Raw genomic sequence first — 20,855 nt, 5'->3', positions numbered from 1 at the left:
TGGATGTTTTAATCTTGCTATTGAACTTGGCTATGTCATTGGTTTCAACATTTTATAATTTGCCCAACATTGCTGCTTGTTTGGAAACAGGGAAGAACAGATTGATCAGAAATTCTCTTAGCAATCTCCTTACACTTTTCCTTCACAACTTCTCTTACTCTGCATGAGATTGTAGCTATCTGTATTTTTGTCTTTTCTTCTTGCCTCCAATTTCAAAACATTTGGGAGTACTGTCTTATACAAATCTTTTTGTTGTCATTTGTTCCCAGCACAATGCCTTGCACAGTCAATAACTATCTGTTGAATTAAAGTATACATCAGTTTATGAGACACTCTCCTGGCAATTAGCCTTGTACACAAATTTATGTCAGATGGATAATTTTCTTCCCTAGAAATAATCAGACAGAAACTAGAAGACCTCTTAGGAGGGATATTATAAAGCAGGGGTTTTCATACTCTTATTTTGTTGCAGAACTCTTTTCCCTCAAAAGAATCTTATGCAGGATGCTAATCAATAAAACAGGTAAAGGAAGAGCTGTTCTGGATGCCACAGGGGTGATAGTCATAGCAACTTGACTGCTCAGCCTTCATCACCCAGCAACGAGGTCAAGGTGGCCCCACAGACAGTTGTCTAAAAATTGTTTTCCAAACTCCCATCCTATAGGGATTGAGAGGTTTGTCCAAGTTGCTTCTAGGATCTATAACAATTCAAAGTAAATAATTCCCAGCAGTATTTTAAAGGAAGAAAAAGAAACATTAAAAAGTAATAAATTACACTTTTTGAAATGTAGTGCTATATCATTTAAAATCTGTTTGGGAAGGGGAGGAGTCTTCATATGAATATATTGCTTGGGAAGAGGAGACCAGTACATTATAGGATATTGGTGTTGAATGAGCTCTGAAGCACATTTGCTTGGTGAAGATTCAAAGGCACAAAAATACCACATAATGCCTCCTTACCCTTCCTTCTGTGATGACCATATTCCACTCAAGATTCTGAACAGAATTTGAAGCCTAAACTAAATATGCTCTAAGAGCCATGCATAGCTTTGCTCATCATAAGATTGTAAAGAAAAAATATAGCCAAACGTTCAAGACACCCTCTTTAAATTTGACAATTTCCTCTGAAAAGGAAGAGAATGTTCAAAATCAAAGAAAAACATATGAAGAAAAGATTCCTGGAAGTACAATACAGTATGAAAGTGGATTAACTAATTAAATAATGGCCTTAGCTCAGAAAGCTCAGCACAAAGGTCTGTGAGTGATCCCTCAGAGGAAAAAGCATAAGAATTTCTGTTGCCTGAGTTTCAACACATCTTGGTGGTAATTGGAAGATCTGATGCTGCTTATCGTTTCTAGTCTCACGGAGAGCGGCTGAGCATAGACAAGTATTTGCATGTTAGCAACCTATGCATGGCGGCTTGTTTCGTTTCATTCCACAAGGCACTGTGCCAAGGGAAGAACTACAGTAGTAATTTCTTTCAAAGTCACTGTCAAATCTCTGCTTCAAGCTTCTATCTGGGTCACCAGAGGCCAGCATACATTTTGTGTAATTCAGAAACTAGGACTTGAGAGAGTAGGTTTGAGAAGTATTGACTCAGGAAATTTGTATTCTCTGGACAGGAGGAGAAGCTCAAAGGAGAGGCAATTTGGGATGTTTTCAGCAAGGATACTTGGATTTGCCTTTTCTGCTGTATTTGATTCGCACACTTAAAATTCTCAGCAGTTCATATACTTGTAGCCTTGAAGAATTAAAATTGCTACAGTAAACTTATTTGAACATCTCTTTTCCTAAACCACATCGCATATGTTGTAAAATTCCTTATACCTTAATCTCTTTGTGTCTTAGTTTTGTTATTTGCTACATGAGTTAGTCTAGGTCATTGATGCACCCTCTTGAGTCATGCTGAGATGGGCATGGGTTTTGGCATCATACAAACCTAGCAGCACCACTAAATAAAGTATTTTATCTCTTTCAATATCCAGATTTCTTTATTTGTAAAATCAGGGTAATACTTCTCAAGGTGATTGTGAGAACTGAATTAGTCACTAGCACTAGGCCTGGCACCTGGCAAATACCCCAAACAAACTAGTTTCTTTTAATTCAAATCTTCTCTAAATCTATTGCTTTGTCAGGATCCCTTTGAGGTATATGATCAGTGTACTAGTCATTTTTGACAAAGATTGCAGCACATATATACCATTACCCGTGGTCATAGAGCTAGCTGGGAGAGGGACTCATACCACTTTTCTAGTCTGATAAATCCCAACACTCTAGGAAATGATAGATAACTCTTTAATACCCTTTATCAGGCGAATCAATGAAGGGTTTATCTTCCCTTCAAAACTCTATCAAGCCAATACTGTAGCATTAATAACAAAACACACACCTGCAAAAGGTCTAGCTGAACTTTTTCCTCAGAGAGTTTCAATATGGCAAATGATATGATGATAACGAAGTAAACAAATTCTGGGTTGACCAAGTTCATGCTAACAGCCGTAAGAAAGCAGTCGCTTGACACTTAAGCTATTAATTCACAGGAAAAGAACATAGCTGTTGTGTGAGGCACACTTATTTCTTATCAGAAAGCATCACATGTGTGAACTAGAACGTGTGACTTTAGGGAGGCCAGCTCATATCACTCAAAGGCCACTTACAAGTATTGTCAATGCTTCCTCTGACAGTCTCCATGGGATGATGCTGGCTTAGAATAAACTAACTCTGACCAACTTTGGGGGCAAATCACCTATGGCTTTTAAATATACCAGAAGGATGCCAATAAGCAGAAATTAGTTGTAACAATATATTAGCTTTTATATTTTACTCAACAGTTTGGAGTTCTTCATATTATGTTGAGTTAGGGACAAGGGCAAAATCATCCTTACCTGGGGAATGGAGTTCTTTTGGAAGACCATAACTTACTTATCTTTGTCATATCAGGTGGCAGAAGGAACTAAAATTCATTGAGCATCTTCCATGTACCTACATTACTGATTCTGATCCTTGTAAAGGAGTACTGTGAAGTGAACGTGATGACTCTACGTCATGATTGAAGACACTGAGGCTGTGAGAAGTCTGAAGAGCTTGTCCAACCACCCAGGGAGCAACAGCAGAGCCGGCCAGCCCATGTCTCTCTCCCTGGGGTCGTGTTCATATGACGCTCCTCCCAGAGAGGAAAAAGTTGAGGCAGAGGATAAGAAACACATCAAGAGGACACATTAAGGAGAAAGGAAAAGTAGAGAGACTTCAGAGGGGTCCAATACAGGCATGTCAGAAAAAGCATTAAAAAGAGAAGAAATGTGTACAGCAGTCAAAAGAAGGCCTAGGGGAGAAGAAAAGCAGAAGGGCCCAACCCACTGGGGAGGAAAAATCCAAAAAAAAAAAAAAAAAAAAAAAAAAAAATTGGCTAGCTGCCTGGCAGCAAGCACTGCAGAGAGATCTATATCCACCAGACAGATCCACCAAATGAAGGAATCTGTGAATCATTAAAAAAATGTTTATTTCTTTATGCCACAAATGATAAAACAGTTAGTCATAAAATATGAGGGTTTTTTTTCCGGAGTAATTGCTGCAGATATTTTCAGCCATTTATCCTAAATGCTCAGTGTTTAACTATTGAAAGGGAAATGATGTGTTTTGAACCAAAATCAACCTCCAGTTATCCACATGACATGCTGTATACTTGCACTTAGAGATTAATTCATCTGCTGGATGGTCAAAGTTTAGTCAGCATTGGTGCTGACAGAGTTTGGACAGGGACTCTGTCCTCAGAGAAACAATAAAAGTCACTTATCACTTCTTGCCCCCTAAAAATTATTTTCCTTTGTTACTAATTTCTGCATAAATAGAAAGGACTGTGGTCCGAGTCAAGAAAATCAAGATGCTCCTGGAAATGTGATCCCTAATGAACATCCTTTTGTTCCAGCAACAGTGTTTCTCAATGTTGAAAGGGACACACACACACACACAGCCCTACAAGTAGTTAAGTCGCCATTCTACATTCATTCTATCTTTGCGGTAAGTTAGACTCGTTAGGGGGGATATTGATTGGTCCCCCGGGTTATGTTCCTGAGAACATATAGCAATTCCAACTAAACATTTGTTTGTTCAAAGAACAGCCAAGCTTCACTGCTGCCAGAGACCTAACTGTCCAGCCTACGGGTATTACATAGAAAGTCTGTTTTCCTATATGTCATCCAAAGGAAGAAGAATTGTAAATCTGCAGTTCTGCCAGAGATGAGGGCTAAGATTCTTGTTCTAGAATACCTGGAATCTGTTTACTTGGAAAAATAATCAAGAAAAGTTCCTTATGGTGTCACACAGTAAGGCCAAACTTCAGGAATTTAAAGTGAGCTAATTTTTACTTTTATAAATAGTGTATTCTCCTGGAAAGAGTACTTCGCCACAGAAAGGGGGAGTTGAGGAAAGGAACTAAAGCAGGGCAGAGCCAACATTACTGAGTTGGGCACCATGCTGACTGCTTTTTAGATATTTCCCCATGTAATCCTCAGAAAAACTCTGTGAGGTATTTTTTTCAGTGTTTCGACAATAAAATATATATTCAATGATTTTCGAAATATTTTACCCCAACCTCATTTTCTTTTTTATATTTTTAAATTGATGCCAGTTATAGAAGAATATACATCCTGTAACACATCTTACTACAGAAGTATACAGAATAAAAAAAGGAAAGCCCTTCTTAAGTTACTCAAAATCTCTCTCTACATTACATAATAATTGTGATCAGCGATATACCACACCCCAGACATACCTCAGTCTGTTTTTTTTAATTATTTTATTTTTATTTTTTATTTATTTTTTAAGAAACAATTGTTGATTACAATCCTTTACTTATTTGTTTTAAAATGTTTATTTATTTTTGAAAGACATTGAGAGCACAAGTGGAGAAGGTGCAGAGAGAGAGGGAGACAGAGGATCCAAAGCAGGCTCTGCGCTGAGAGAGCAGACATCCTGATGTGGGGCTTGAGATCATGACCTGAGCCAAAGTCGGACACCGAACTGATTGAGCCACCCAGGCGCTCTCAGTTTGGGGGTTTTTAAAAATTGACTGAGATCATATTAAAGATACTACTCTACACTTGTTTCTTTCACACTCAAAATGTCTTGGAAAAACTTTACAGGTTTGTGCTTACAGATCCGACTTACTCTTTTACATAACTGTTTAGTGCTCTGTGGTGTGGACACATCACAGTTTATTTAACCAGCCCCCCTCCATTTGTTTCCAATTTTAAACTACCATAAACATTGCATTAACAAACATTCTTTGGATATATATAAGAAGGGTATTTTAACAGGTAAGAAAACAGCAATTACCGAACTTTGTTCAAAAGCACCTAACTACTAAGCTGCAGTGCCAGGACTCTGAGAAGCCTATGTTCTTTCTGCTCTATGTTACTATTTTGAGTCCTTTGTGTCCATGGAATTGAAAAATGAAGTGTGTCCTTTAAATCACTCACCCCTCCTCCTAGCCACACATCCTGATGGCCTCTCAGAGACTGTCATTACAAGGCTAACAGGTAAGGATAGGAGAAGCTGGCCCCCATTTTGTTACATTAACTTACGGATGAAATCCTAATAAAGTTACTTGGAAGAGACATGTGTTATCAGAGTTTAAGATGAGAGTGCTCTCTCTCTCTCTCTCAAGGAAGATACAGCACAAGGAAAATTCCTGCTTTTCAGCTGGATGGGTCATTAAGGAGGGAATCGGGATTGAATCCAGCAGGAAGCACATTTCTTAGGTCCAGTGCTATAGAGTCTAGTCAGCCTTGGGGAGAGCCACTCTGGATACCCAGCGTGCCCTCTGGAAGCCCCCTGTAGCAGGGGGAGGATTCTGAACATTTATTAAGAAGAAACTAACATTCTTTCCCTCAGAACTTCTTTTTCAGTTAAGAAACTTGTTCTTGAGGTTAAGAAAACCCTCCGCTGCCTTTCATATACTTCAGTCTGAGACTGGCTCTGGGTCTGGGAGAAGAGAAATGCACAGAAGGGGGTGATTAGAGTGACCCATCTGTCAGCCTTCTGGTCCTTTTGCAAACAATGCCTGTCACCCTTACTGAGAGGCTAGGAGTGCCCCTTACAGAATAACATTTAGGAGTAAGTTCAGACTCCTCAGAACAGATAAGTACCTCCTTCCCTGCACCATACCGCATACCATACTTCATAAAATGACCTACCAGGGCCTCAAAGAAGCTGGGCTAGTTCATTCCTCTCCCTTCACACATACGACTAAGGCCCCCATGTCACCCTAGAGAGAATTTCTTGATCACCCCATATGTAGCGACTTCCCCGACATCATTCTTTATGCCATTATCTGCTTTATTTCCTTCAGAATCATTCACTAATTGAAACTCTCACACTTCTCTTTCTTTATTTGTTTATCATCTGTTTTCTCTCACTAGAGAATAAGCTTCATGAGAACAGGGGCTTATCTTTCTCTGTAGCTATGATACCCCATTGCCTAGAAAAAGTGCCTGGTACACAGCAGGTCACAGCAGAAATTGCTGAATAAATTCCATTCCCATTTTTTCTAACCCTGTCTCTTACCATAGTCTGGAAAAATTCCTATCATCTTGAAAGGTTCTGCTCAAATGTCACCTTACTTAGGATGTCATTCATTCATTCATCATTAAGTGTTGAATGTCCACCACGTGATAGGGGTTGCTAAACTTCATCTGCCCATAGCCCCTTTAATCTCTCAAAACTTTTTTTATGGCACCCCTAGGCCGAAAGGAATAACTAACACTTCCATTGATTAAGTAGTTAGGTCCAAACAACTCAATAGGTATTTGCACCCTCACAACAGCTATTTGAAAAGAACAATACACATACTTGAAAGAAAAATTAGATTTTATTTTATTCATAAACAACCAGGTTTACTTACTAATGGTAAGTGTGCACTCGTTAAATATTGGAAAATTTCTTAAAGTATGAAATCTGATTGGACAATGCCACCCTCATCTCCTGTCCCACATTGATTTTCTCTCGGTACTTGCTTTTTTATCAAAGCTTCAGGAGGACTGGGTTTGGGGCTTAGTCTCCAACTTTGCAAAGACAAGATGTCATAGAAAGGAAGACAGCATGATCTACTAGTTTGCATAGGGCCCAGCAGGTATCAAGTATTGCTAGGGTGCCTTTGAATGTTTGAAAAATCCCACGGCAGCCCTGTCAGTTTGCCGTGTTCCCTGGCACACGGTTTCAGAAGCATGTTGTTGGACACTTCATGCTAGGCACTGGGTGCACACTGTTGAGAAAATCAGACATGGCTCTTCTGTGACCTCTTAGCACAGAAATCTCTGCCCACTCATCTCTGGGAGGGTTCTAGAAGAGATATGGAAATGTGGCCTCCGACTTTAGTCTTAGGGACTTTTGTTTTTTAAACAACAGTCAAGTGTGAGAAAAATAAGATAAAAACAGAGAGGGAGGCAAACCATAAGAGACTCTTAAATACAGAGAACAAACAGGATTTCTGGAGGGGAGGTGGGTGGGGGATAGACAATCTACATGGGTGATGGGCATTAAGGAGGGCACTTGTTGGGATGAGCACTGGGTGTTCTATCTAAATGATGGATCACTAAATTTTATTCCTGAAACCAATACTACACCATATGTTAAGTAACTTGAATTTAAAAAAAAAGAAAAAGAAAGAAAAGAACTTAAGGGCACCACCAGCTACCACAGGCACCTTGGCCTATTATATTGCTAATTGTAGTCACTGTCTCCTAAATTTCAACTCTTGTTAAGATTAAGGATGGTGACAAAGAAACAGTTTATAAGTAACACGGTATTAGTCTAACTTTGAAAGTCCGTTTAAAATGCCTAGTTAAGATCAAGGGGCTCAGATGTGAGGGCTAATTTGAGTCAGCAAATTAGGGCCCCCCCTGGGAAGATGTGAAACCTAAATGACCCACTTGGGTTCACACCTATTGTTTTCCCCAATAGTATCCTTCGTCTTTTATTCCAGAGAGAGAGAGAGGGCCTTGCCCCCTTGGACTGTGAAATGGGAAAGGTTGGATGCACTACATCCTTAGAAATGAAAATAGTTTGCTTGAACCAGCTAGAAATAGTAACAGAAGGTCGTGTGACTAAAAGAACTAGGCGAACATCATGGGTACTTTCTTTATTGATACACCCTGTCTACAGAGTGATTAACAAGAACATCTGAAAAGTATGTGAACTGATTTTTCAGACAATGCAGAAAGCTAAGAAAACTGAGGAGACATTTTCTCCTCCTCAGCCTTGGAGAATAAGAACCCAGAGAACTATGTAGCACCTACAAAAAATAGAAAAAGAGGGTGAATCTTTGGAGAAGTGGTTCAGAAGAGCCCCAGGAAGCTGCCAGGTATTAAGGGTTGACCTGGAGGCTTACCGAACAAGGGACCCTAGAGTTTTTCCAAACAGGTATTTAAAAGGGGAATATTTAACTGAATTGCCCTGAACTTCTTAGTTTGAGGAATTGCGATGGGATTATGAAAAGATTCTTATGAGACTTTTTGGTTTTTTGGCAATGTTGCTTCTGTCATGGCCAAAAGTCAGAAAAAAAAAAGCTTCAAAGGTTTGAAGAGTTTAGATTCTCATATAGAAATTCAATGTCAGTTTGATTCTACAAGCTATAAAGAGTTGGCTTTGGTAACGCTATGGGTTTTAAATAATATTAGGTCAGAGTCTTAGCCTACATCTGTCCATGAAAGTGCTCATAATGATAGCAGGGAGATTGTGGGCTGTTTCTGAAGAGCTTGAAGGACAGGGTAGGCAGACATCTGCTCATGATGCTTTAGGCATTCATCTACTTAGGAGAGTTTGGATCCTTTCCACGATTTTAAAAGCCATAAAGCAACAGAATGGACATTATGGAGATTCTTAAATAACATTATGGTATTTAAAAAATAGCCCTGATGTATAAGATATCACGATAATAAAAGGGATAAAGAAAATCAATGAGCTAAAGTATATTTCCATTAAACATTTTTTATACCATTTATAAAACAAACTCTGTCAATACCATTTTTAAAAATTGAACAACTGTAGCTATTTGATTCTTTTAACCAATTAGCAGTTGAACTATGTGGCACCTAGTGTCCTCAGTGGAAAGAGAAATGAAGTAGGCAAAATTTTCCCCTTAACAATTACTCTTACTCCCAATTATCACGCCTTCTAGTTCCCTGCACTCTCCCTGGTCGGGTGTTAAAAATACATATACTTTTCATTCATCTTGGTCTCTCGCAACCCATCTCATCAGTACTCTGGCCATGAGTCACCTCCAATGTGAGTTTTCTCTGTTCCTGCCCCAATGCATCGCCATACCACTGGACTAAGTCCTAAATCCTTCTGACCTTGTTCTCTGTCACATCAAGCTTTTTGGCCTCAGCTGAGCCCCTTCCTTGCCCCCAAACAATTCCTTATTTTGCTTTGCTGGCTTCCACTTGATTTACCTAGGGGCTGTTGTAGGCCTTCATGCTCATTTCTTCAAGTTCAATTCACCTTCTTCACTTTCAGCAGGTGACGGAGAAAACTCTAAGGGAAGTTTGAGCCTGTGCATCTGGAGCAGTCTCACCTTTTCTCTTCTTCAACATCTTTCTATACCTCAAACTTCCTCTCTCAATTTGCTTCTATATTCTCAGAGTGAAGCATAATTCCTCTTCTTGTCACCCACTGTCTCCTTTGGGACCTGGGGCATCAAGTATCCCCTTACCTTCTCATACAATCAATCTCTCCTTTTATTATTTACTTATTTTTTTAATGACTATTTATTTTTGAGAGAGAGAGAGAGACAGAGTATGAGTGGGAAGGAGACACAGAACCTGAAGCAGGTTCCAGGCTCTGAGCTGTTAGCACAGAGCCCAACGCGGGGCTCGAACCCACAAACCGCGAGATCATGACCTGAGCTGAAGTCAGATGCTTAACCACTGAGCCACCCAGGTGCCCCTCAATCTCTCCTTTTAGATCAACTTATCTCTCAAGGTTTACTCACTGAAAACAAACCAACTACCCACCTACCTTTATGTGACTCCATAAATGATGAGATACCTCTGTGAACACTTAATAAGAATAGCTTATACCCATCAACTCCATTTTCTCATTGATACTCTTTTTTTTACCCCCTGTGATTTTGATTTTGTTTGTTCCTAGTACACTATAGAAACTGTTCCTCAGCAGGGTTTTTTAAGTCTTCAACCTGTTGGCAACATTTATCCTACTGAACACCTTCAGGAATTTTTATTTCTTCTGCTACTTCTCTCACTGTGCCTGTTGTGGTTTACCTGGCACTCTAGTTCTCTTTCTATCTGAATATAGACATTCGCCAAAGTTCAGGCTTCTCTCCTCTTATGATTCTACCTAAGGAACTGCTTCCAAATCTTCAAATTTTATGCATCTTATTTCTGTTTCTATGGCTTGTGCTTTGATCTCTTTCCTGAGATCAACTCCTCATTGCACAGTTGAATATACCACCTACAAGTTCAGCCTGCATGTCAAACTCAATAGTGTCCCTAAATCAAATTTGTCATTTTCCTCTCCCAAGCCTTCTCCCAACATTCCTAATTTTGATAATGGTATCCACCATTTTTTCAGAAGCCTGGGTATCCGTTACATATTAAGCAAATTTCCATCATGTGCTTCATATGTGTGAGTCAATAGTTCCAGGCACTAGGGATAAAGGAGGGAACAAGATGAATGAGGCTCCTATCCTCATGGAGTCCACATTCTAGAGTGGGAAAACAGAAAAAAAAAAACAAGTAATCAAAGAAGATAAATTTTGGTAGAGATTAGTGCTACAAAGAAAGTCAAAGTGCTCTAAAGGAAGCAAGATTGACTGCTGTGAGAGATGGGATTGGGCAGTGGGACAAGCATATCAGATAAGTTGGTCAAGGAAAATACTCTGAGGAGGTGGCATTTGAGCTGAGATTAGAATAAGGAAAGCCAGTCATGTAGCTAGTAAGGAAAGAGCTACTCTAACAGAGGATAGGCCAGTTTAAGAACTCTAAATATACACACACCTCTGTGTTTCCTTTATTCTCACTCCAACTTATCATTCTAATTTAAATTGCTTGTTAGGTCTTACAAAGTGACCTTAATTTTGATCTCTCTTGCATCTATTTACTTTTGGTTTAAGCTCTGATTGCTTCTTGTTCCCCATCCATTTCCTGTTCCAGAGCATCTCTCATATCACTACAGAATTAATCTCTCTGAAGTGAAAGAAACTACAATATCATACTCTTGCTCCAAAGCCTCTAGTGATCCCCTGTTATTCACTGAACTAATATAAGCTTGGAACCCTAACATTTAAATTTGTTCAAGGTGTAACCTCAAAATATCTTTTTTTAAAAAAATTTTTAATGTTTATTTATTTTTGATAGAGAGAGACAGAGAATGAGTGGGGGAGGGGAAGAGAGAGAGAGGGAGACACAGAATCCGAAGCAGGCTCTGGGCTCTGAGCTGTCAGCACAGAGCCTGATGCAGGACTCGAACTCACAGACCACGAGATCATGACCTGAGCTGAAGGTGGACGCTCAACCGACTGAGCCACCCAGGCGTCCCTCAAAATACCTTTCAATTCTTTTCTTCAATAATGCTAGCCACGAATTATAATACGAATCCTATCCAAATTCGTATGTAGAACATACCTTAAACATTTCTGCATCCAAAGTTGCCCATTGTGTCCCCTCTGCTTGGACTATCACCTCCTCACACTCATGTGGACCAGTCACAGCCCTTCTAGTTCTCTAAGCCCTATCTCAAATCACTTTTTCCTTGAAGACCCTTCAAATGTCTCTCCATTTTTAACCCACAAAGAACTTTATCCCTTTCTTGCAGCATTTGTCATGCTTTGTGCTAGAGTGTGCTATCTTCTCTCTCTGCATCTTGTCCTTTATCACAGATGTTTTAAGACAGTGACCACATGTTATTTTTCCTTGTACTAGTGTAGTACTTCATAGAAGGATGGCATTGAGCAGTTTTGTTGTATGAATGAATGAATGAATGAATGACTCTGTCAAATCTGCGTTTAACTAATACTTATTTCATGAGGACCCCAGTGGTTTCCCTTTTATCATTTCTCTTATTGGTTCTCGAGACACTTAGATGTGAAACGTCAGAAAGCAGAAAAGAAATACAGAATCCCTGTTTTGAAACAGCCTAGTTAGTTACAATCTGGCCAGACGATTCAAAGTTTATATTGAGGAGAATTAAAAGTATGTATTTTAAAAGGCTGCATCATCAGTATAGTGTGAGAAAAATAACTCTTTGAAATACTAATTGATTGGTTGTTCATAATACATAAAACTGGTTGGCATTATTCAGTTCTTAAAATGATACATGATCATAACTGCAGAAACAGAACCTCAGTACTTACCACATTACTGCATGTTCTATATCGGATATTTCTTCCCTCACAGCTCCTAGGTCACACACACACACAGAAAAAAAAAAAGAGAAGAAAAGAAAAAAAAAGAAGAAAAAAGAGAAAAAAAAGAAAAAAGAAAAAAACTCATTACTACCTGTGACAGGCTCAAAATTGAAACTATTTTGTCACAAGAACAATTTTCTCTTAATACTAATGTACGAGTCTCTTTCTTTTCTTCTGAATAACAATGTTCTTATAGAAATTACTATCAATACTAAACAAAGCAGTTCTCAAGAAGTTGTATATATAAACTGATTTCTCCATGAGAGCTGACACTAAGCATTCATTTTCCTTCAAAAATTTTTCAAGATAAGTACTTATACTTTGTGCTTATTAACCAAATAAATATTAATACAAGATTTTCTGAAAAATGAATCCTGTCTTCTTAATTATTTCTGGTATTGGACTGAAGAGATATTTCACTGAAAAAACTTAGATCTGGGACATGGTAAAAATGAGACAATATTCAACATGTCTTAAAATTACACATCTAAGGACATTAAAACGTATAGTTCTTAAAGAATTATTTTTACTTCTAAAATACACGCTCATTGGAGAGGTTTTGGAAAAGAAAGTTTACAAAAACGAAATCCCCCATAGTTGCCTTATCTAAAGATAATCACTGTTATTTTGACTTACTGATTTCTTCTCAGTGTGGAAGAAATTACGTCACCTACACCATTTTGTGGTTTGGGTTTTCTTTTCCCACTTTAGCTTTTTGGGAAGCATTTTCCCACACTATGAAATAATTTAAAGATACAGTTTTGAGAGCTACATAATATTCCATTAAATGAGATAAAGTAATTTGTATAACCATTCTTTCATGACTTGCCATTTAAGTAATTTCCAATGAGGGGGTTGATAAATGATGGTGTGATAAACTATGTCTATATAAAAGTTTTATCCAAGTTTCTGACCGTGGCTGTAGGACAGATAAATTTCTAGAAGGGGAATTACTGGAGTAAAGGGAATGAACTTTTATAAGACTTTTGATAAATATTGCTAAATTGCATTCCATAAAAGTTGTACCATTCCTTACTCCCATTAGCAATACATGGGAGTTTCCATTTTACTGAATTTCTGTGACAAAAACAATTTTTAATTAAATATTCAATGGTGACACTTAAAACAGGGACAAGCGGTACTCTGCCCTTTGCAACATAAGTCATACTTTTTACAAAACGAGTAAAAATACAATACAAAATGCTAAGAGAATTATTATACTAATAACTAATAGTTTGAAATTCCAGGTACATTTCTAAGTTTGGTATATGTATTAATTTAATCTTTTCAGGAACCCTGGGAGGCAGGGTACAATTATACTCTTTTTAAAGATGAAAAATGGAAGCTCAGGGACGTTGAGTAACTTGCCAAAACCACACAAGTGTTAAGTCGTAGAGCTGAGATTTGAAACCAGACCATGCAGTCTCAGAGCTTACACTCCTCACCATGATGATTTTCTACCTCCTCATTTACTTGTTTATTCAGGAAACAACCACTGAGCTCCTGTTATGTGCTGCACAATGTGTTTACTTCTGGGAATACAAAAAAGAATGGCTATAACTTTGTCTTTGGTATTAATAAAACCACTCATGTAGTTACAATTCAGTGTAGGAAAAGCTAGATAGTATTTGTGTTAGGTCTTGAAGATGTCATCAAAAAGAAAATAGCATCTGAAAATACAATTGCACTAAGCCTGTCTTAAAGAATTAGAAAGGTCCCAGGCCTGAAGACTTGACTGTGACCAGATTGAGAATATTAACACACATTAACAATAGAACGTGGGAAAGGAAAGGAAGGGTTGGCCAGGCATTTTAATCCTAGAAAAGAAGAGAATCACGGAGATATATGGTTGTCGGTGCCCAGCCAAGCAGTGTCCCAGGCAAAAGACCAATGAGTTTCATGTCCTCCAGGTCCCATTGGCAAGGCTGTTGCAATCACAATACTGATGCATCATGATAACTTAGCTGATGCCAATGAATGTTCTGTTCATCCCAGGGCTACCCCTCCTTAGGGTGCCATGTTGACCAAGCAACTTGCCAAGAGTGATCTGGTTTCTTAGGACTGCTGAGAGGCAGAGTGTGCTTGTCATGCTGACGTGGGTGTTTTGGTCCATGTGATAGTTCTATTTTTCATTGTAAGTTAATAAATAAACTAGCATTCTAGTTTGAAATATTAATCTCATGGGCCAAGTCATTGTCCACCTCCAAGAGAAGGATCTGTTCTTGCTATGATTACTGAAAAATACCATATTTCTGAGTCTAAAAAGATAATAAGTAGGTTCCAGTTGATGGTACATTTACAAGGTAATGAATTCTACAACCTAGAAGCCTTTGGTGGCATGCCATTTAGACCTTGGTCTCGGTTGAATGTGGTAAGTTTTTCAGTTGTGAAATTCTAAGTACATATGTGACATGGTGTAATGGTTCAGAGTACCCACTTTGAAACCAGAATCCTCATTCTGGAATCTTGACTCTCTTCTGCAGTTTAAATATCTCAGTTTTATCATCTGTAAAAGGGGATAATATTACTCATTTCCTGGAATTATCATGGGGATTAACTGACTTAATATTTGTGGAGCACTTCTAACAGTGCCTGGCACATTATATAAACATTTGGTAAATTAATTGTGTAACAGAAATAAAAACATAATAGATCTTGAAAGAGGGTTAAGGATATATATATATAAAGGGAACCACAGGAAAGGCACAGAGGTATAAAAAGATATGGTTTTATTTTGCTGGAGCTTGGGATTTATGTGGGGAATCACAGATGAGACAAATACCTTCTAATTTTGAACTTGGCAATAGACAAAGAGGAGCCACTGAATGTTTTAAAAACAAGAAGATACAATGATGACTTCTCGCTTTAAAAAAGTGAACTCTGGTGTTAATCATTAAGACCTTAAAGTTCTATGTTTTTCACCTCTTTTTATTTTCTTTTCCCAACCTTATCTCCCTGAAGGAATAATGAAAACAATACTAAATTAGGAGTTTGAGGATGTAGGTCGTAAACTTGTTTTTCTCCTTGCATAAGCCTGTTGCCTTCTCAGGGTCTTACCCTTCTCATCTGTCAAATGTATATTGGAATGGTTGGGCACAAAGTTGTGATCACTAACTGAGATAATTTACAAAAGCTCTATTCAAATGCCAAAGGATTATTATAGAGATATCATTTTCTAAAAACCAAACCAAACCAAAACAAAACAAAGGCAGAAAAATACCTGCTTCAATAACGTAAATGAGCCTTTCCCCATATATTTTTAATTATGAACACACATTTTAAAAGCATCCTTGAAAGATAGATGTGAGCACATAATATCAAACATTGATTTAAATCCTTATTTAGCAAAAAAAAAAAAACAACACAAAAACATTTGCTGCAATTTCCAAAGAATATCCTATAATTGTCAAACACCTTGTATTGATTTACACATAATTTGTTTCCCTGGATTAAGCCTTCCCTTTACTAAATAGTATTACTTATTTACTGAAAGCTTATTTCATTTAATCAACTGAAATATGACATTAAAGTGGTAATGCTGGATTTTGGAAATGTCCTCATTATTGAAAGTCATTATCAGATTGTGGGTAACAAATGTAATTCTAGCCTCCATGATATACTGAGTGCCTTCTATAGGTATTTGGTCCAGGGTTACATATTCTGTGTACATTATCAATAAGCTTCCAACAACTTTGAAAGGTTTTATTACTCCCATTTAATAGATGAGAAGATTGAGGCTAATAGAGATTAGGAGGCTTAATGAAATATCCACAGGAAAGAAAGAGCCAGGGATTGGAACTCAGATTTGTCTAAGACAATTAAAAAAAAAAAAAGGAACAAGATATGCTTAAGATGTGTAAAATATTAATACTAGATTAAATGTGAGAAACCAAGCATAGTGTTGGTCTGGGGATTAAATGCACCTTATTGTTACCATATCAATTTATGAGCTACTCTTCAGTTCTGGTAAATTCACTTCTAGTAAGTAAAGGATACCTAGACACACATCGTATATCGGGAACATCTCCAAGAAAACCACACTCCTCTATAAAATGTAACATGAAAGAACTTCAATGCAGAGAAACTTATGCTTTTTAAAAGTTCAAACTTATTATACCTGCATATAAATTTTATTTAAGTTAATGAAGTGACTATTCCACCATAAGGATTTAATTTGTGCCAAGTATGAATTTCTTCATCCGAAGCATTTATCTGGGCACAAAAGCCTCATTTGAGCATCATGCAGTAAAGAATATTTTCTTCCTTTCTTAACAGTTCATTGGTGTAAAACAGCCAAATGGTTTCTTTCACATTTAAACAAAATAAAATTCACCCCTGGGAATGAAAACAAACAGAAATTTCAATCCAAAATGGGTTCCAAAGCAAGTTATAGGCCACTGATAACAGAGATTTTTAAGTAAATGCATTTTCTCATTGCAAACAATAGAATGTTTTCAGGACTGTGTTTAGTGAGCTAAGGACGGTCCCAATTAAGGACTCAGAACTGGTTCAAATATGAAGGAACAAAATATAAATATTCAAATATATTCCAAACTGAATTTGTACACACAATTCCTTATTTATTCATTTAAGCATTTCACTCCTAGCTAGTCATTTATTAATTTTGACTTAATTCCTTCTGTAAAAAATGGTAATCACCTCAATCACAAGCTAGTATTTGTGAATTATTCAGATTTTAACTCACTTATAATGAGATTAGTGTAAGCTTAAGGCACACTTTTTTGGTTTCTCATTAACACATAACAAGCCATCCAAACTCTTCCAGTTCTTAAAACCCTGATAATATCTTAGTTTCAATTGCCATAATTTAACAACCATAGAAGAAATGAATTACCATGGAAAATTAAAAGTTCTCTTTCCAGGCGTTAGCAATTTGTTGGTTCCCCACTTCCCCACCCTCCCACTTACATAATTTAAGTCCTTAAAAGAGGGAGGCATATTCAACTTATCTCTCATTAAGAATTAAAAAATTGGGCAAAACATCAATTTTTACCTCAAGGTTCTCCTCATTTTCCTCCCTAGGCAAACAGATTCTTCTGGAGACATAACGAGACTCATTCTTGGTGTCAGTGAACAAGTTTTAGGAAAATGTGGTAACTGTGTATTTAAGACTCCATAGTTCTTAAGGACAACCACTCAGGAAGCTTTGCCTTTGATTTTGAAAAAGCAGAGTGATGTTCAGTAAAAACAGGTTACTGTATTTCTTGGAATACCTCTTGTCTTTCAAATACGGACTCATGGGCAAAGAATTTTAAAATATGAGCATTCATCTCCTTATGTCTCTCTCTTTTTTTTAATTATTCAAAAGGAAACCATGAGCTCTTCACAAGAGAACAGGTATAAACCATATCAACAATTCAAGCTGACAGAAAGACTCTGGGTCCTTTAGATTTTGGATCCTAAAGTGAGTATAGATTAGACAAGACAAGCAGATTTACAGCTGAAAACACAACGTCATGTACTATTGGTGCACGGTTTTCCTCTCTTGCTTCAATTTGAGCATTTCAGTATTCACTGGAGCTATCTTGTGGAAGGATGTCCCCAAGAAGCCAGTGAAAGCACTTCTATATTTCAGGGACTTTTTACAAAGACCTCAAGAGGAATAACAAATTCTGAGAACACTTAAGAGGACCAAGTATAAATGCACTGTTGGGCTGCTTTTCATTTTCCACAGACACATTAGTGTAAGAGGTTCTTTCAGGAAATAACACTTGATACCAATCAACTTGCCATTAAAAAGGAAGTTACGTGAACCTCTGGACCCTGCTGTCCTCAGAAGCTCACTGTCCTCATCCATGGGTCAAAATGGATGCTAAAAACCTACGATCTAGAACTGGAGTCTGTGCATCATCGGTGGTTGGTGGGGATCTTGCCTGGCATGGGGGAGAAAATTAGAGGACTGGCCACCATAGTGGGCTTCCTAAGTTCCACGTTGTCCTTCCTTTAGCTCTGTTACACTCTTTTGCTTAAAAAAGCAATTCTAGGGGTGCCTGGGTGGCTCAGTCGGTTAAGCGTCTGACTTTGGCTCAGGTCATGATCTCACGGTCCGTGGGTTTGAGCCTTGCGTCGGGTTCTGTGCTGACAGCTCAGAACCTGGAGCCTGTTTCAGATTCTGTGTCTCCCTCATTCTCTGACCCTCCCCTGTTCATGCTCTCTCTCTCTCTGTCTCAAAAATAAATAAGCAGTAAAAAAAAAGCAATTCTATAATTCTATGCATTTTATTCCATGTTTATATAATTATTATTTAATTCTTATTTAGAGTGTTTTTCATGACAATAAAAATGAGCCTTGTTGATGTGGAAACTTTATTTGTAGGTGCTTGGTCCCAGCAAGAGGAGTCAGTTCAGCACCTTCTTCAAAAAATATCTACAGGGGTGCCTGGTGGCTCAGTCGGTTAAGTGTCGGACTCTTGATTTCAGCTCAGGTCATGATCTCACGGTTTGTGATTTTGAGACCCCTCATTGGGCTTTGCATTGACAGCATGGAGCTTGTTTGGGATTCTCTCTTTCCCTCTCTCTCTGCCCCCTCTCCCATCTCTCTCTCTCTCTCTCTCTCTCTCAAAATAAATAAATAAACTTTAAAAAATATCTACATAAAAACAAAGTAGAATGGTAGTTATCAGAGACTTGGAGGTGGAGGAATTGGGGAGATGTTATTTAAGTGTACAAACTTGTAATTAGTCGATAAATAAGTCCTGGAAATCTAATACACAGTATAGCAATTATAGACAAAAACACTATCGTAAACTTCAAAGTTTCTAAGAGAGATTTTAATTGTTCCCACCACAGAAAAGAAATGATAACTAGGGCACATGTTAGAGGTGTAAACTAACAGAAAGTGGTATCATATTGCAATGTATAGATGCATCAAATCAATCAATTTGTTTTATTCCTTAAAATTTTTATGATATATCTGATAAAGAGTTAATATCAAAAATATATGATGAATTTATACAACTAAACACCAAAAGCAAGAAAGCAAGAAAGCAAAAAAAAAAAAAAAAAAAAACAAAGAAAGAAAGAAAGAAAGAAAACCCCCCAAAAATCTGAGTAAAACATGGGCAGAGGACCTGAATAGACATTTTCCAAAGAAGACATATAAATGGCCAACAGAAGAGATACATGAAAAGATTTTCTCTTTTTTTTTTAATTTTTTTAACGTTTTATTTATTTTTGAGACAGAGAGAGACAGAGCATGAATGGGGGAGGGGCAGAGAGAGAGGGAGACACAGAATCTTGGAAGTAGGCTCCAGGCTCTGAGCCATCAGCCCAGAGCCCGACGCAGGGCTCGAACTCATGGACCGCGAGATCGTGACCTGAGCTGAAGTCGGCCGCTTAACCGACTGAGCCACCCAGGCGCCCCACATGAAAAGATTTTCAGGGAAATGCAAATCAAAACCACGGTGAGATATCACCTCACAACCATCATAATAACTAAAATAAAAAAGACAAAAAATAACAAGTATTGGTGAGAATGTGGAGAAAAAAGGACGCTTGTACACTGTTAGTGGGAAATGTAAATTGGTACAGCCACTGTAAAAAACAGTAGGAAGTTTCCTCAAAATACTAAAAAATAGAACTACTAAATGATCCAGTAATTCCACTACTAGGTATTTACCCAAAGAAAATGAAAACACTATATCAAAAAGACATGTCTCCCTATGTTTATTGCAGCATTATTGATAATAACCAAGATACAGAAGCAGCCTAAGTGTCCAATGATAGGTGAATGGATAAAGAAGATGTGATACACACACACACACACACACACACACACACACACGATAGAATATTACACAGTCATAACAAAGGATGAGATCTTGCCATCTGGAACGTGGATGGACCTAGAAGGTATTATGTTATGAAAAATAAGTCAGACTGAGAAGGGCAAATACCATACGATTTCACTTATATGTGGAATCTAAAAAGCTAAACAATGGAATGAAAAAACAAAAAGTAGAATCAGACCTATAAATATAGAGAATGAGCTGATGATTAACAAAGGGAAGGGGTGGGAAAAGTGAGGAAAAAACAACAAATCAATATATTGTATACCTTTAATTTGTATGATGTTCTATGTCGATATATCTCAATAAAAACATATCTACAGATAACCATGTTTATATTGTATATTCATTATATACTATATTTCGGAATAATTGAAGATGTTCTAGTATGCATACCTAGTGAATGCTTTATTAACATTAATAGGTTTGAAGTATTTTAAACAAACATTTTCTGAGTATATGTTTTCTCTGGATAAAGATTCTGAATCCCAGCTTCAAACAGTCTTGAGCTCCCAGACAACCACCTATCTTGCTTATAAGGTTCTCCACAACAAGTGATGTTTAATCTGGTGATACCTGCCAATGAAAAATCCATCTTAAACATTAAGAGTGTCTTTGACCTTCTT

At 37.6% G+C, this 20,855-nt stretch overlaps 1 protein-coding gene across 6 annotated transcripts in view; it reads right to left on the bottom strand.

Annotated features, from left to right (window-relative positions):
* The window catches only part of ADAMTSL1 (ADAMTS like 1), an 881,240-nt gene that overhangs the window by 310,167 nt on the left and 550,218 nt on the right, over positions 1-20,855 (bottom strand). For all 6 annotated transcript variants that reach the window (XM_078436766.2, XM_078436765.2, XM_078436763.2 and 3 more), the window contains one exon: positions 12,369-12,414. In XM_078436766.2, the coding sequence (XP_078292892.2) occupies positions 12,369-12,414 (46 nt within the window). The remainder of the gene's footprint in view (positions 1-12,368; positions 12,415-20,855) is intronic.

This window comes from Panthera onca, chromosome D4 (genome assembly GCF_046562875.1).
Source record: "Panthera onca isolate mPanOnc1 chromosome D4, mPanOnc1 haplotype 2, whole genome shotgun sequence".
In the NCBI taxonomy this organism is placed as follows: Eukaryota; Metazoa; Chordata; class Mammalia; order Carnivora; family Felidae; genus Panthera; species Panthera onca.
The sequence above is the reverse complement of the archived record's forward strand: the minus strand, read 5'-3'. Positions and strand labels throughout refer to the sequence as shown.